Source organism: Xyrauchen texanus, chromosome 22 (assembly GCF_025860055.1).
Source record: "Xyrauchen texanus isolate HMW12.3.18 chromosome 22, RBS_HiC_50CHRs, whole genome shotgun sequence".
Lineage (NCBI taxonomy): Eukaryota > Metazoa > Chordata > Actinopteri > Cypriniformes > Catostomidae > Xyrauchen > Xyrauchen texanus.
The window spans coordinates 15,291,386-15,306,240 of NC_068297.1; the positions used below are offsets into that span (position 1 = coordinate 15,291,386).

Consider the following 14,855-nt stretch of genomic DNA (forward strand, 5'->3'; position numbering starts at 1 on the left):
CTTTCTGAGTGGCTGCTCTCCATACAGGAACCTGTAGGCACCCTGCCTAATAATAACTCAACAACATAATGCTCAACATTATAAGCCACATTTATCATGGGACAGTGCTTTTCAAACATTGAAACCCAGTATATGATGTTTGTGTCTTTTAGTCTTTTTATACTTGATTGTGTTGGTAAGTGCAACCAACATCCCAAGCTTTTCCTCAAAAAGTCCTCCCTTGTTTCCTGTCTCCATCTAGACTGGCAGAAGACAGAGGCGCAAAAGCGCAGAGAGCAGCTCCTCCTGGATGAGCTCGTCATACTGGTCAACAAACGTGACGCGCTGGTTAGAGACCTGGACGCCCAGGAGAAAGAGTAAGTCCACCCGCTGCAAGGCAGAAGTCCTCAAGGCTCTTGTGTGGTTCAGAGAGGGTTTTAAAGGCCAAAGATTGCAGTCACCCACATTCTCTTTGACACAGAGTGTGTGTAAGTGTTTTGTGGTGGGGGGGTCAGGTAAACAGAGGTTGTGAATATTTCAAGAGTGAAGTGACTCTGAAGCAGTTCAGACAGAGTACAGGTCATAGGTGGCGGAGGTGCAGGTGTATTTCTGCTGTGTCTCTTTCCATGACCTTTGATCCTGTGTGTGTGTGTGTGTGTGTGTGTGTGTGTGTGTGTGTGTGTGTGTGTGTGTGTGTGTGTGTGTGTGTGTGTGTGTGTGTGTGTGTGTGTGTGTGTGTGTGCGTGCGTGCGTGCGTGTGTGTGAGCGTGTATTTATCACTTTGTGGGTAACAAATGTCCCCATAAGGATAGTAAAACCCGAAATTTTTGACCTTGTGGGGACATTTTGTCGGACCCCATGAGGAAAACAGCTTATAAATCATACTGAATTATGTTTTTTGAAAATGTAAAAATGCAGAAAGTTTTCTGTGAGGGTAAGGTTTAGGGGTAGGGTTAGGTTTAGGGGATAGAATATAAAGTTTGTACAGTATAAAAACCATTATGTCTATGGAAAGTCCCCATAAAACATGGAAACACAACGTGTGTGTGTGTGTGTGTGTGTGTGTGTGTGTGTGTGTGTGTGTGTGTGTGTGTGTGTGTGTGTGTGTGTGTGTGTGTGTGTGTGTGTGTGTGTGTCGACAGGGCTGAAGAGGAAGACGAGCACCTGGAGAGAACCCTGGAACAGAACAAAGGCAAAATGGCAAAGAAAGAGGAGAAATGTGTTCTTCAGTGAATGTCATTTCCGAAGCAAATATATGCTAAAGGACAAAGATAACACGTGTACACTAAAATGTCTTGAAATGTGTTAGTGTCATAAACATCATAGCACACAGTTAATTATTGTTATTTTAAATCTTTATATGTAGAACTTTTGGTTATGGCTAAGGGCTAAGCAACTGTTGAAGACCCTCAGATGCCTCATGTTTCAGAGAGATTGTTTCACATACACGAATACAAAAGCATTATCATTACGATTATTAGTGTTGGTTGGTTTGATTTCACAAACAAGGTACTTAAGGAACTAATATTTAATGAGATATAAAGCTGTACAATTGTAAAACTTTCTGACTAAATGGTTAAATCCATGCAAATTCTGTGAGACAAGTGTCCCCAGATAACTTAAATCAGAACACAGAATGTGTTTCCCCTTTTTGCAGGAAAGTATGACTCAAAAGTTCAGTACAGCACAGTAGAGGTTTTACTGGAGACATTTTCTGTTTGTGAAGAGGATTGGATTTCAGATCAGATCACATTTCAGTTTTAAGAAAATCGATCAACATGTTCTCCTCTAAAAAGTGCTGCGTGATAATGAAATGTTTTAAATACTCAACTTTTTTACATATAGATTTTTTTCCATAAGGGTCCTTAAAAAAAAATTATGACAAAAAAAAACTAATTTTGTGCTTAACTGGATTTTTATTTTTAATATGTTTACCAAACATTTTAGAGCTTGCTTAGTGAGAAGATGCTTTTGCTGAAATAAACCGTCATGTTGTACATTTTATTTCACTGGTTGAGGCTTAAAAAAAAGCTTGACAAAACAAACAAACAAAAACATTTTCAGAAGCTGACACGGTCAGAGTAATTTATTACTATTTGAGACGTTTTTAAAGTACTCATCTTCACAATCCTGTACATTTGCTCAAGGATTTTGTCAATATTTATTGTATAGCTAGAAGGAAGGAAGAAATGGGCTTTTCTTGTCGGCTTATTTCAGTTTCACGTCTTTATTGTATGAGCATCACCGATTTATTTATTCCACTGTACTATAAATATCACTGTTCAATAAATTCAGATGATTTCATACTCGAATCAAACAGCAGTTTGTGTGGTTTATAGTGTTGCTAATGGATTTGGCCTTGTGTTTCTAAAGCCATCTTATTTGCCATCTGTATAGGCTACTGAATAAACTCTACATTTAAAATTTAAATTGTGACGTATAAGTAATTCTATTCATTTTAATAATAATTTAGTTTGTTCGATTAATCACATATTTTTAATGTAATTGTAATGTAATTGATAATCTCAATGAAAGAAAAAAAAACTTTTTTTTTTTTTTATTATTCGTTTCTACGTTCTGTTTCAGACAATTGTATAGAAACTAAAAGACTAAGAAGTCGCACTGCGCATTAACATGACAAAAATGATCAACAAATAAGCTACTTTACATTTACAGGCACTCAAAAGTGACGTCTGGTGGTTTTTTGTTGAAAACTCCCCTGCGGTTTACGGTTATTTATAAATGAATGTTTGCTATTTGTTTTGTTTGAGGTCGTTCCTCAGAGGGAGATTAAGGCAAAATCTCTCTGTCCAAAGCATCTGTCTTCATTCATACATGTGAGACAGACTCTTCACTCTCAGCCAAACAGCCATCACCGCAGCTCGCATCCACCATTTAACAAGCAAAATAAGTTTTGACAGCTGACGTCCTCCCTTAGCCCTTCTAATACTTCTACAGTCCTTTTCTGATGGTTTCTCCGCTTGGGTCCGACTGTACCTCCATTTTCCCCCCGGGCGTACTGTTTTTGTTTTTATCATTTTGCAGTTATCACGGATGACTGTCATTTTTGGAATAAGGAGACACATATCGGTGCTCACAAACCACACTGCAGCGGAAAAGGACAATTGTTTGTTGCTTTAACTAATCTGAGAGTTTGAGCTCGTGAGAGTGCTTGAAATGAATGTCATAATTTTATGCATTAGACCTGTGACGAGGTCCGTGTAATCCCGATGAAACGGTTACGTGGGGTTCAAATTAAAATGACCGCTTTGAACTGTTCTGCGATCCATTTGGATGCCTAATTTAATCCAAGACATATCTATGTGCATTTGTCCCAGTGAAACATGGCGTCACCTTAATGGAACATTTTGCATTTGGAATATGCTGTTTTATGCATTATTGCATTGTATGAGCCTCTCTTCAGTCTGGAGCGCTTTAACTTTTTCCACTCAAATTGTAAAACATTTTTATACATTTAGGTTTCAGTTTTATAGTCAAATAGATTGTTTGTTTTTCTGTGGTCCCAAAAAAAACGCATGACTATTTCTCGTTTGACTTCAACTTTTTACATTAAATTAAAACGCGTGTTCTAGTTTAACAGTGTGTACTAGCCAATCGGCAGAAAGTTCAGCCAACCTCGAGCATTACATTTATTTCCACACTCGTATAGGCCTATCGTTTATCACGCGAAAAAAATTCTAATAATAATTCCAACATTTAAAGGAGCTTTGATATTTAGATCTTGGTCGTTTTAGTTCACATTCACGTCAAAAAGGATAATTCCCTTCCCTTACCTGATTGTTGCCCTCTTTGCCGACTAGTGTACTCAAACTCAAAGTAAATATATTTAGTGGAAAATGCAAACAAAAAAAAAATGTATGTATATATATATATATATATATATATATATATATATATATATATATATATATATATATATATATATATATATATATATATATATATGTATGTATGTATTATCAAAAGCAAGCTGTCCAAAAGCGGCGTAGAGAGTAGATGCTCATTGAGCGCGTGCTGCGGATCCTGCTGCTTTGAAGTCCACGGCCTGACTTCAGGTGTTGAATAGTTGGACTTCAAAAAGACCCTCGACCGCTGAATATCCTTCCCACGTCCTAAAATACACCGAGGGGAAACGGTACCAAACCTTCTGTTCGAGCTTCAGTATTGCATTTTGCATCATCGTTTTAATAAGGACCGACAACATCGCCGATCCGCTCCCATCCTGTCGGCTAAAGAAACCAAACTTTTCCCCCTCCTCTTCTCGCCTCCTCTAATCCCGAGATTTACGAGCTCAGCATTTAGAAAATTCGACTGCAATTTGGGATTAGACAAAATACTCTTATTACAAAAGCTTCCTGCAACCTGATAACTTGATACTTGTTCTGGGTTTATCACGACATCAGGACTGAGAGAATAAACCCAAAGAAGGACGAAATGCAGGAATACTACTTTATTTATTAATGTGGCTTTGAGGATCACATTGTGTTAACATATTTTTTTATCCGTTGTTGTGGTTTAGAAGCAGGTGGAATCTGCCTTTTTTGGGGGGCCTAGAAGAGCCAACAAGCATAAACATGTAGGCTAATATGCGCATTCACTTCGTCCAGCATCCAAAAACTTTCTCTATAGTTTTTCCTCGTCTATTGACTGCTTACAGCAGCATCTCTGTTACTCACAAGAGTACTTTTGTCGATGACTTTGTTGATCTATAGAAGAACTTGTAAAGCCGCCCTTTGATTGGATGCCCCATATAGTAAAAATGTAATTTCGTTCCTCCGGCGGTCACTTGCTTTGAACATTAGGTCGCTTTCAGCTCAGGCCTCAATTAGAATGAGTTGATTTTGTGAGATCAACAAAAGGACCGAGCGAAGCCTTATTAAGATCTTCTGAGCCTTTCAGAGACAGTTAAGGAAACACCGCGCCCTCCGTGATATTCTGTTACCGTATTTTATTGGCATTTCTTTGGGAAAGTGAGGCTTGAAAGGTGCTTTCTTTGATTCTCTGTGGCTCAGACTCTCTCTATGTGCTGATTTCGTTTCTTTTCTGGAAGTGGCGAGTTTTTCTTCACTCCCTTTCACGTTTCCTCTCCGTCTGCCTATTAAACTTTACGCACACTATTCTGAAATGTAATTCTAAGTGGGGATTAGTCACTCATTAATATTCATGAGGCGGGATAGCAATAAAAATGAAAATAGATAAAGTGGATATAAATTAAACTTTTTTTTTTGCTGTATTTGTATCCCGCTTTAAATCGACGCACTGCATAACTCGTAAAGTAATTCTATATCAAATGCTTCTTTGTGAATTTGTGGTGCATTTGGGATACTCTCAGCCATTTCACAAAAGACCCCGAAGTCCACGTTTTTTTACTTAATTGGCGTTAATTCTTTTAGGTATTCTATTTGATTTAATTCACGCTTGTTAATGTCTATTCGAATCTATTATTTCATTTGGTTTAAATATGAGATATGGCTCTAACATTTGAAGTCGCAAAACAGTAGGCTAACAGTTGCAAAAAAAAAAAAAAAAAAAATACAAATAAAATACAAATAATTGATTTGCCACGACTTGCAAATTAAATGTTTCGGTCTTTGTCGCACTTTTCAGGACTTTCGGTCAGACGTCAGCCTTTAAATAGGCTACGGTCTAAAATAGTTTCTGATAGGACTAGGCCTACTCCTTCATTTAAACCAACATTTTAGCTAAAGCCTAGATTCCGATATTTTACATTTATATTTCTGTCTACTCTAATGTTTACAGTTTTGAAATATTTGGTCTTCTCGACTTTCAAATGGTTTATTTGGTCGATCCATGTTCTTGATGTCTTTAGTCAGCGCGGAGGAGGGCGGGGCTTCGAGGATGTTCTAACCTTGGACTGGTTGCTTTAGTTGTCAGTCAAGCAGGGGGAAGACGGCGATTGGTTAAAGTGGGCGGATCTGCAGGTGTCCTACGCTCTTAGAGAGGCAGGGTTAGTAGAAGGTGATCAATCTCCATCCGTCTACATTAGCAATCACCTTAAACTAGTGACAGACACGAACGAGCAAGCCAAAGCAAATGAGTTTGATGTATTTGAGTTTAAACCCAGCGATCACACTCTGAATAGGCTAGACAAGTATACAGCTGAAGCCAGGCACGTGTGACAGATCAATATTGCTGCATATCTTCAGTTTTGAGGAATTTTAGACGTTGTTTATTTGGTTGTGGGTCGGTCGAATTGCCTTCCTGAACTCTTCCACTGCTGGATATTTTATTGACTCGTCGGACTGCAAAAATTCCGTGGACGAGAAGGACAGGGAGTTCTGCACAAGGTAAGACAAATGCAGTTTTTCGTTTAGACTTTATTTTATTCTATTTTTATTGCAAAGCTTTTTCAACACTCCGCAAAATTGCACAAATGAAGCTTTAGTGTTTAATGCACTTGTTTTAGTATTGTTACTAGTCTATAACGCGCTCTCTTTTTTTTGTGGGACAATGACGACACATTTGTTTCTCTTTGAAAGGAGTTTTTAAAAGTTCCAGGTATTATTTTTGTGTTGTTCCATTATCTGTATGTCAGTAATGTTTTAAGTAGCGCAGTAAACAATTGGGAAGCCTAATAGTCAGAGGCAACAGCAGAAAATAAAATAAATGTAAAAATAGTGACCCGAATGTATTTGAGAAGTTTTGGAAAGATCAGCTCATCGCGGGAGTGTAAACCAACTCACTTGGAGAGAATTGGAGAGGCGTGTTTTATTTTTTGATAATTTATTTTAGTGATGAGGCCTAGAAATGAAAGTGTTTCCCCAATGTTCTAATCTACATTGTGATTGAGTTAATTTGCACGTAGATGTGTTCTTTTAACCAGTCTTTACAGAGTAAAGAATAAGTAAGGAACAGATTGGAATAGTACACAGCGGCTCGGTTCTCTCAGCACGGGGCCCATCCATATTCATTTCCGATCAGTAGACCTAGTTGGCTCCTAAATTTGGTTTAAAATGAAATTGCCAAGAAAAAATATATATAAATAATAAAGTGTTATAAAAATAGCTACATGATTTAGGCTATCAATCAGTATCTACAATACACTGAATATGCTATACTGTTTTGTTTATTTTCTAACTCGGTAGCCTACTTGAACTATTCTCTATTTTTAACTTAATTTGTTAATTTAAAAGAGGGCTTTTATTAGACTTTTTACACAATACTAAATTCAGTGTGACCCTGGAGACCATTTATTAGGCCTTGTAAGATGTTTTTTTTTTTTTTTTTTTAAGTAAGTGCTTCTAAATCGCAGAGATTTAGTCTTAGGCCTTGTTTAGACCGGAATGGAGCTGGAATAAAAAAAATAAAAATAAAAAGAATAATAATAAAAAACACGTCAGTGCTTTGACTGGGAAAACAAATATTTATTAAATTCGATTTTTCTTGACTTTTTGATATAGGCCTATATAAAGGAATATTAAATGTAGTGCGGAATATACAAGGGGAACTATTTAGTTGTATTGTTGCAAGCAAAAAAAAAAAAAAAGAATGCAGAAATACAGTAACAATTTGTGTAAATTGCGTTAATAATTCATATTCGTTTTTGCCATTTATTATTTTGGAAGGAGAAATTAAGACCCACATTGTCTATATTAAATGTACAATAATAAATAATATAATGACATAAGTATAATATTAAAATGAAATAGTACGAATAAACAGTTCTTTGAATTGGTTTCATGATTTTCAAATTTTGGGTAATTTCAAGGTTGTCTTTTTTTTTTTCCTCCCATATACTCATTTTAAAGAGAACTGCAAACAGTTTACAAATGACGTTTAATAATTTACGTTTTAAAAGTTCTCATAGTTTCAAAAACTCAATTTAACTCACTTGGCATTTATTATAGCCACTTTCCTATTGGTACGCATCATACTAATTAATATTGCATTACAATTATATCATTTCAGTTATATAATTTGGGTCCGTCCTTCGTCAAACTGCAACATCGGGGGAAATCGAACTATTGGCAAGATCTGGGGGGACCCGTGACTGCCTCTAGCATGATGTCATACCTCAAACAGCCCCCCTACGCCATGAACGGCCTGGGGCTGAGCGGCGCCGCCATGGACCTACTGCACCCGTCTGTCGGATATCCAGGTAGGCCTACATATTTAACACACACTATACATGATGATATACATCTGTGTCAAAATGTGAGCGTGATTTTAACTGATGTGTGTGTTTACTGTTTTGTTTTCTTTCTTGCACAAAATTCTGTTCTGTGCACTTTATTAAAACGCGTATAATGAGACTTATTGTATGTGTGTAATGTTCTTGAGAAATATTTTTGTAAATATGTAGAAATATATTGTGTGCTTTTTTTTCTCTCTTTGGTAATTTTGCCAAACTTATTGGGCCTAGTATGCTCACTGTGTCATGATTTTACAAGAGAAAAATAAATAATCTCCAAAAGGATTTTGCCTGTAACTCCATAATTAGCTAACTTTTGACCGTTGTGCTTCAGAAAGAATATTTTCATTTAATAAAATAGACCTTGAAATATCTATCTATGTATATATATATATATATATATATATATATATATATATATATATATACATACACGTGACAAACATTTCCACACGTTCATTCTGTAAATATAACGCGTACACTTTCTTTTTGTTATATTTTAATTTTGCAGCAACGCCCAGAAAACAACGGCGGGAAAGAACAACGTTTACGCGCTCACAGCTTGACATTCTCGAAGCGCTCTTTGCCAAAACTCGTTATCCGGACATATTTATGAGAGAGGAGGTGGCACTGAAGATCAACCTTCCCGAGTCCAGAGTTCAGGTACATGTAACCACAAAATGTCTGATGAATTCAGTCCAAATTGTTCTTTTAAGACACTTTATTGTTCAAGCATGGCAACCTTCCATAAACATCCGCTAATGAGCGTTATGCTTATCTGCTCCACCTACTGATGTCCATACAAGTGCACAGTAGTTTAATCGTTTCAATTATTGTAATTGTTGTAGACTAGGAGTGTTTTTAACATTTCTTTTGGTTGCTAAACTAGTTATACAGCCATTACAAACTTAATAGCCATGCATTTCTGCTGCTTGTCTCTGTGTTTGAATTATGTAATATGAATGATTTAATTATTATGCATGAATTACTTTTGTTCTCCAAATTATAGCAATGTCTTGCAGTGTTTAGAGCATTTACTTACAAACACTGAACCGGTTGAAATGTGCTCCTAAGGCAGCTGCTCGAATAGACCAATGTTATGAAGGCACTTAGATGTTTCTCAGATGTTCACTGCAATGAAGGCTCAATTCTTAAAATTGATGTTAATATCATGTGATGAGGAAATGTAAAATTCCCACAGTCCACTGTGGATTTTTCAAGTAAATAATGCATTACTGATGTGAACTGAGGCCTAAAGGAGCAACCCTCTGCCTCAGTCAATTTCCCAAGCAATTTTATTTGCTCTTAATAAGCACGTGAAACAAAATGCTTTACATGGTCAGACCCTCCTTCCACTATTGAATTACCATCTCTGCAGAGAAATTCAATAGGCTGCTATCACCCAGCCGTCTACAAGTACTGAAATTAGATCCACACAGTAAAGCAGAAAGGACCTGCATGCAAATTAACACCAGGAACTGCTAATAACTAGCTATTTTCCACTCTAATATTGCACAATGGCTCTCCAGCATGTCCTTCAGACATGCACGGAAGGTCTTCATAATAATTTAATGGAGCTGTGTGTGTGTGTGTGTGTGTGTGTGTGTGTGTGTGTGTGTGTGTGTGTGTGTGTGTGTTTTGTGGATAATGGACTCTGTGCTTGACGTGTAGCTCTTTCAAAGGTGTCATTCAAAGATCATTTTCCTGTACATTTTAAAGCATATTTTAATTGCATTTGTTTATTTCCTCTCTCTGCTCTGCAGGTTTGGTTTAAGAATCGTCGTGCCAAATGTCGTCAGCAGCAGCAGAGTGGCAGCAATACTAAAGCTCGGCCTGCAAAGAAGAAATCCTCACCTACACGGGAGAGCACAGGCTCAGAGAGCAGTGGGCAGTTCACCCCTCCTGCCGTCTCTAGTGCTGGCTCTTCCTCGTCCTCTTCTTCCTCTACCAATAACACGGGCATTAGCAGCACCTCTACCTCTATCAGTACTGTCTCTTCAATCTGGAGCCCTGCCATTTCTCCAGGCTCCGCTCCCCAATCCGTCACCCTGCCAGAACCTGTCGCCCCCTCAAATGCCTCCTGCATGCAACGTTCTGTCTCAGGCACGGCCGGTTCCTCTTACCCCATGCCCTACAACCAGACCACCGGCTACAGCCAGGGCTACCCGACTCCTTCCGGTTCTTACTTCAGCGGAGTGGACTGTGGCTCCTATCTGGCCCCCATGCACTCTCACCACCACCCTCATCAGCTCAGCCCCATGACGGCTTCGTCCATGCCCACACACCCCCATCACCACATCAGTCAGTCCTCAGGACATCACCACCACCATCACCACCAGGCCTACAGTAGCACTGGCCTGGCCTTTAATTCTTCTGACTGCCTGGATTACAAGGAGCAAACAGCCTCCTCCTGGAAGCTCAACTTCAACACTACAGACTGTTTGGACTACAAAGACCAAGCGTCCTGGAGGTTCCAAGTCTTGTGATCTGATTTTTTTAATGCCCCTATTTTCCCCATCTCTCTGTTTTAATGGTGTGCTGAGTTTAAGGGGACATATATATATATATATGGACCTGCAGGTTTTAACAAAATAGTTAAATGTTCATCAAATTTTTTTAAAGTGAGAAAGGAAGAAAAATGGCAAAGTTGTGGAGGGAAATGAAAGCTAGTTTTCCATTTTGTCTCAGAAGAGACTTAATTAGAATAACTTGAACGAGGGTTCTTTCTTAAATATTCTCCCGAACTCGCGTCACTCCTGCCTGATCTGGATTACCGTTTTTCTACACGGGACACTGAACGCTCAGCGACCGTTTTACCTCCACCTCTCAAAACTTGTACAGCTGTTTCATTTTCTAAATATGGTTATTTTTTAGGATTACAGATTCTAGTCAGCTGAACGGAGCTGAATTGTGTACATATGTATGTGGGTCAGTTACATTGACCATATTTAGTTGGTGTTACTGGATTTCAAAAACGACTATGTAAATCTTTTCCCCAAATAATCCAAAGATCAAGATTTGGACGCTGGATTTATTTGATAGACTGAGACCAATTTTGTTACCCTGAAAAATAATACGTTTATATATTGAGAACACATGTTAAAAAAAAATTGGGGGGAAAATTAGACATTTTGATTGGGGATACTTGGTTATGATATTTTATTAGGTAAACTAGCATTTGAAGGTTTGTTGAGGTGAAACTGCACGGGCATGATGAAATTGTTGGATGGTTTTAACAGCACTTGACTTAACCGAAAAACGAAATGTGGTAACAAAATATGGTTTTAAGAAAGAATACCCAAATGCCAGTGAAATGCTGAATGTACTGCACGCGCAGATCATTACATTCATGTCCGCAATAAAGACCAGTTAACAACCACACTTTTCACATTACTTGACTGGGGTATATCCACTTTTAACACCCAAATTTTACTCGTATGTTGAAAATGTTTTGAACTGTCAACGAACAATAAATAACTAAAACATAAAACACGATACAATTTGATTTCTTCGTTGAGATCTTGGATGAGGTTTAATATTTCCAACACTACATGGGCAGCAGAACATTATATTAAATTCTAACCTGTGCACCGTGAGAGCTGAATGTTGATCTGCACTGAACTCAAGAGGCACATCATTCCATCCCAGTAAACTTTTGAGTGTAAGGATTTTTTAATCACGTATGTGAAATAACATGTCACTAACATAGCCTATATATGTATCTGTAAATGTATAGGGGGAAATGTATACAATCAAACCGATTCACCATTTTATATTCGTCTTTAGGAACACACAATTTTAAACAACTTGTGCAGGCTGTTTGAGGTCACAGCACCGCAGAATTTCTTAAATAATTATTACGCATTTGATCAGGTCGTAATTGAATGCGCGTGTGGTAATTGCTTCCCCGCAGAATCTCCGCGCGCTCTAGAGCACAAGAGCGTTTCGCCAAAATTACCCGGAGCAATATCGCCTCTTCTGATTCGGTAATGACGTGGGTGGGTCTGGGTTAATAGGTCAAAAGCGGGAGGGAGGCAGCCGTCAGGCACCGAGCCATTAAAGAAATTGTTGGAGAAAACAAGAGCTCGGCAAAGCAGTCTAGGTGAACGTGTTGGAACAGATTTTTTTTTTTTTAACCGATTAAACAGTGGGTAGAAAAAGTAAACAAACGTGTATTATGCTACAGAGAACGCCTGCATAATTTTATTAAATATTTATTTATATGGTTTATTTTTTAGGATTTAGATTTTTATTTTAAATACTAAAAACTAAAATATTGCCAACACTGCACATTAAAGAGATACCACGGTTTATAGATATAACCTTAATTTACATCTCATATCACATGTTTTCCATGAGATGAGAAGATCGTCACTTGCTTATTCCTATAAGAATATAACAACCCATTTGCACGAATTTAATCAGCTTCAGAGTTTTTGTGTACTAATTATTGATGTGTTGGTCTGGCAGCTGAATCAACACCTCGCTCAGAAGAACATGACGTATATTTGTTTTACTGTGTTCGCATTGAGACTGCACCGCAGCTCGGCGACACTACATAAACATTTATGGATTTGTACGATTGGCATCAAACAAACATTTGCGTCCTGTCTTCCTGGGGAATAATTTGAGGAGCTCGGACACGCCCTCGCGTGGAGCACCTGCTTAAGCCCGAGGGTGAGAGAGAGAGAGAGAAAGAGAAAGAGAGAGAGTGAACAAGTCCTAATGTTTTCTCTCTAAAAATCCACTTATAGTTTTAGCTGAAGCTGGTATGAATCTGGTGAGGTGATGCCGTATTCATAAGTTCAAAGAGTTTTTGTATACCGTTGTAGCCTAAAAAGCAACATGTGTGCCTGTAAGAATAATAATAATAAAAAAGATAATTTACATGGCTTTCATATAGAAACTGATATAGATTCTGAATTGCACTATATTTCACATTGATGAGGTAGATTTTTAAGCCCTTTTAATGTGTCACACCTTTTATAAAACGTATTCAGTGTAGCGCCATTTTAAACTTTTTGGACGGGAATGAGGCATAAGCTGTAGGATACTTTTGCTCAAATAGGTTTTGATCGTTCAGCTCATGAAACACTGTAAATATGTCTTTAAAATCTAAATGTGTCGGCAAAATAATAATAAAAAAACAATAAGTGGAAAAAAATTAGATATTTTAGAGCTTAATACCGTGAATGCGATTGAACGTTTATCCTTCAGAGCCTCGTTTTCGTTCCCGTTAAAAATTAAACATGGCTCTCTACAGTCATCAATGATTTGTCATTTGAAAAGCAATCACATTTACCGCCCAGCATTTATCAAAGGTTAAATTATTTAGGCTAGAGAATATAGTGATTTTCGACATTCAGATTCAGAAGTTCATGAACTAACATGTTAACAACAGAAACGGACATTATTTCAAATGGAAGCACGTTTTTCCTCCCAAACATGCATTTGCAGAGAAATAAAGTATTGTATTGAGCTAATAGCTAAACATTCATTATGTCCCAAACAAGCGTTGTGATTTAATGTGAAATGTCCAAAATAAGTAGCCATTGAAGCCTCGTTTATTAGGCTCAACCAGAAGATAATGTTTATTCAGCTTTCGCTTGGATGCTTTTATCTTTTCCAACTATCCAACATAGCATTTGCAAGTTTTCCAATAGACCTACATATGTTATTTTCATTCAATACTAAACATAATAATAATAATAAGCATAGTAATAGAAATGAAATATTGTTCAAACTTAACGAAACCTTAACGTCGGTCAGGAATATTTTGGTGGCACAGGCGGAATTGCGGGGGGGTCGGGGGAGTCAGGACCCCCCCATCTGAGGGTTGTCCCCCCATCTAAAATATCATTAAAATATGTGTATTGTAAATAATATAATGATATATTCTTAAAATAATTGTTTAAGAAATAAAATAATACAAATGCAAATGGGGCAACAACAAAAAAAACCTTGGTGTCCCCTTCAAAATTGCTCTTGAGAATTGTTATATTTATTGCCCCCCCCCCAACATTTTGATGAAATTTTCGCCCCTGTTTGGTGGTCGAATTTTCTCAAATTCTGAGGCGCTTCTATTAGCCTACTGCTGTACAAGGTTCTTGCATTTCCTGACATGTCCAAATGTCACCCAAGTGAGACTGGTCGTCCACGATTGGCACCATATTATTACATGTGAAAACTGTAAAAGAGATTACCGGCCAAAACCATTAACGGGAAAACGGAAGTGTGATGAGCGAAGGCGGTTTGCTGATGGTGAGATGCTGACTCCGGGCCTCTGTGAGTTACAGAAACGCTGAGGGTGGGAAAACCACCAAAGGGATTTACTCCCACAGTGTTGGTGCTGAGGTCTTAGTAACAGATGATAGACGGCATTACGGCTGTCAAGACGGACAGTTGGTGATCTCATACATAGCTTTATCTTTAACTCAGTAGCTGACCATACCAAAGTCTTTCTAGCAAGTCAGTTCCATGTCGGCCATCTTTGGAATGCTCTCGGGAGGCTATTTCCGGTCATGCCAGTGCAGCTCCTATCTACTTGAATGGGGAAAGACCGAAATCTCAAATACGGTTGGTAAAGAATACGATCAGAGAACATATTTTAAATCAGCAAATAAAATATGAACATTATTGTATCATAAATTGTGCTGCTTTACCTAATATTACACTAAAACGCAACTTTCCCGGCTTGTATAGC

General features: G+C 37.8%; 2 protein-coding genes across 5 annotated transcripts in view; both read left to right on the plus strand.

Moving 5' to 3' along the window:
• ehbp1 (EH domain binding protein 1) overlaps positions 1-3,225 on the plus strand; it is a 190,321-nt gene extending 187,096 nt beyond the window's left edge. Inside the window, exons 23-24 of one of the 3 annotated variants that reach the window (XM_052153523.1) lie at positions 242-356; positions 1,122-3,225. In XM_052153523.1, the coding sequence (XP_052009483.1) occupies positions 242-356; positions 1,122-1,212 (206 nt within the window). In that variant the 3' untranslated portion in view covers positions 1,213-3,225. The remainder of the gene's footprint in view (positions 1-241; positions 357-1,121) is intronic. The other 2 variants (XM_052153524.1, XM_052153525.1) reach the window with 2 other exon arrangements.
• A 2,367-nt stretch (positions 3,226-5,592) lies between these two features.
• otx1 (orthodenticle homeobox 1) lies at positions 5,593-11,637 on the plus strand. Of its 2 annotated transcripts, XM_052153842.1 has the most exons (4): positions 5,593-6,308; positions 7,930-8,119; positions 8,664-8,815; positions 9,916-11,637. In XM_052153842.1, exons 2-4 carry the CDS (start codon positions 8,023-8,025, stop codon positions 10,636-10,638), a joined length of 972 nt encoding a protein of 323 aa, XP_052009802.1. In that variant the 5' UTR covers positions 5,593-6,308; positions 7,930-8,022; the 3' UTR covers positions 10,639-11,637. The 2 variants fall into 2 exon arrangements, with proteins under 2 accessions (XP_052009802.1, XP_052009804.1); XM_052153844.1 differs by lacking the exon at positions 5,593-6,308 and having other exon boundaries at positions 7,740-8,119.
• Positions 11,638-14,855: the final 3,218 nt, after the last annotated feature.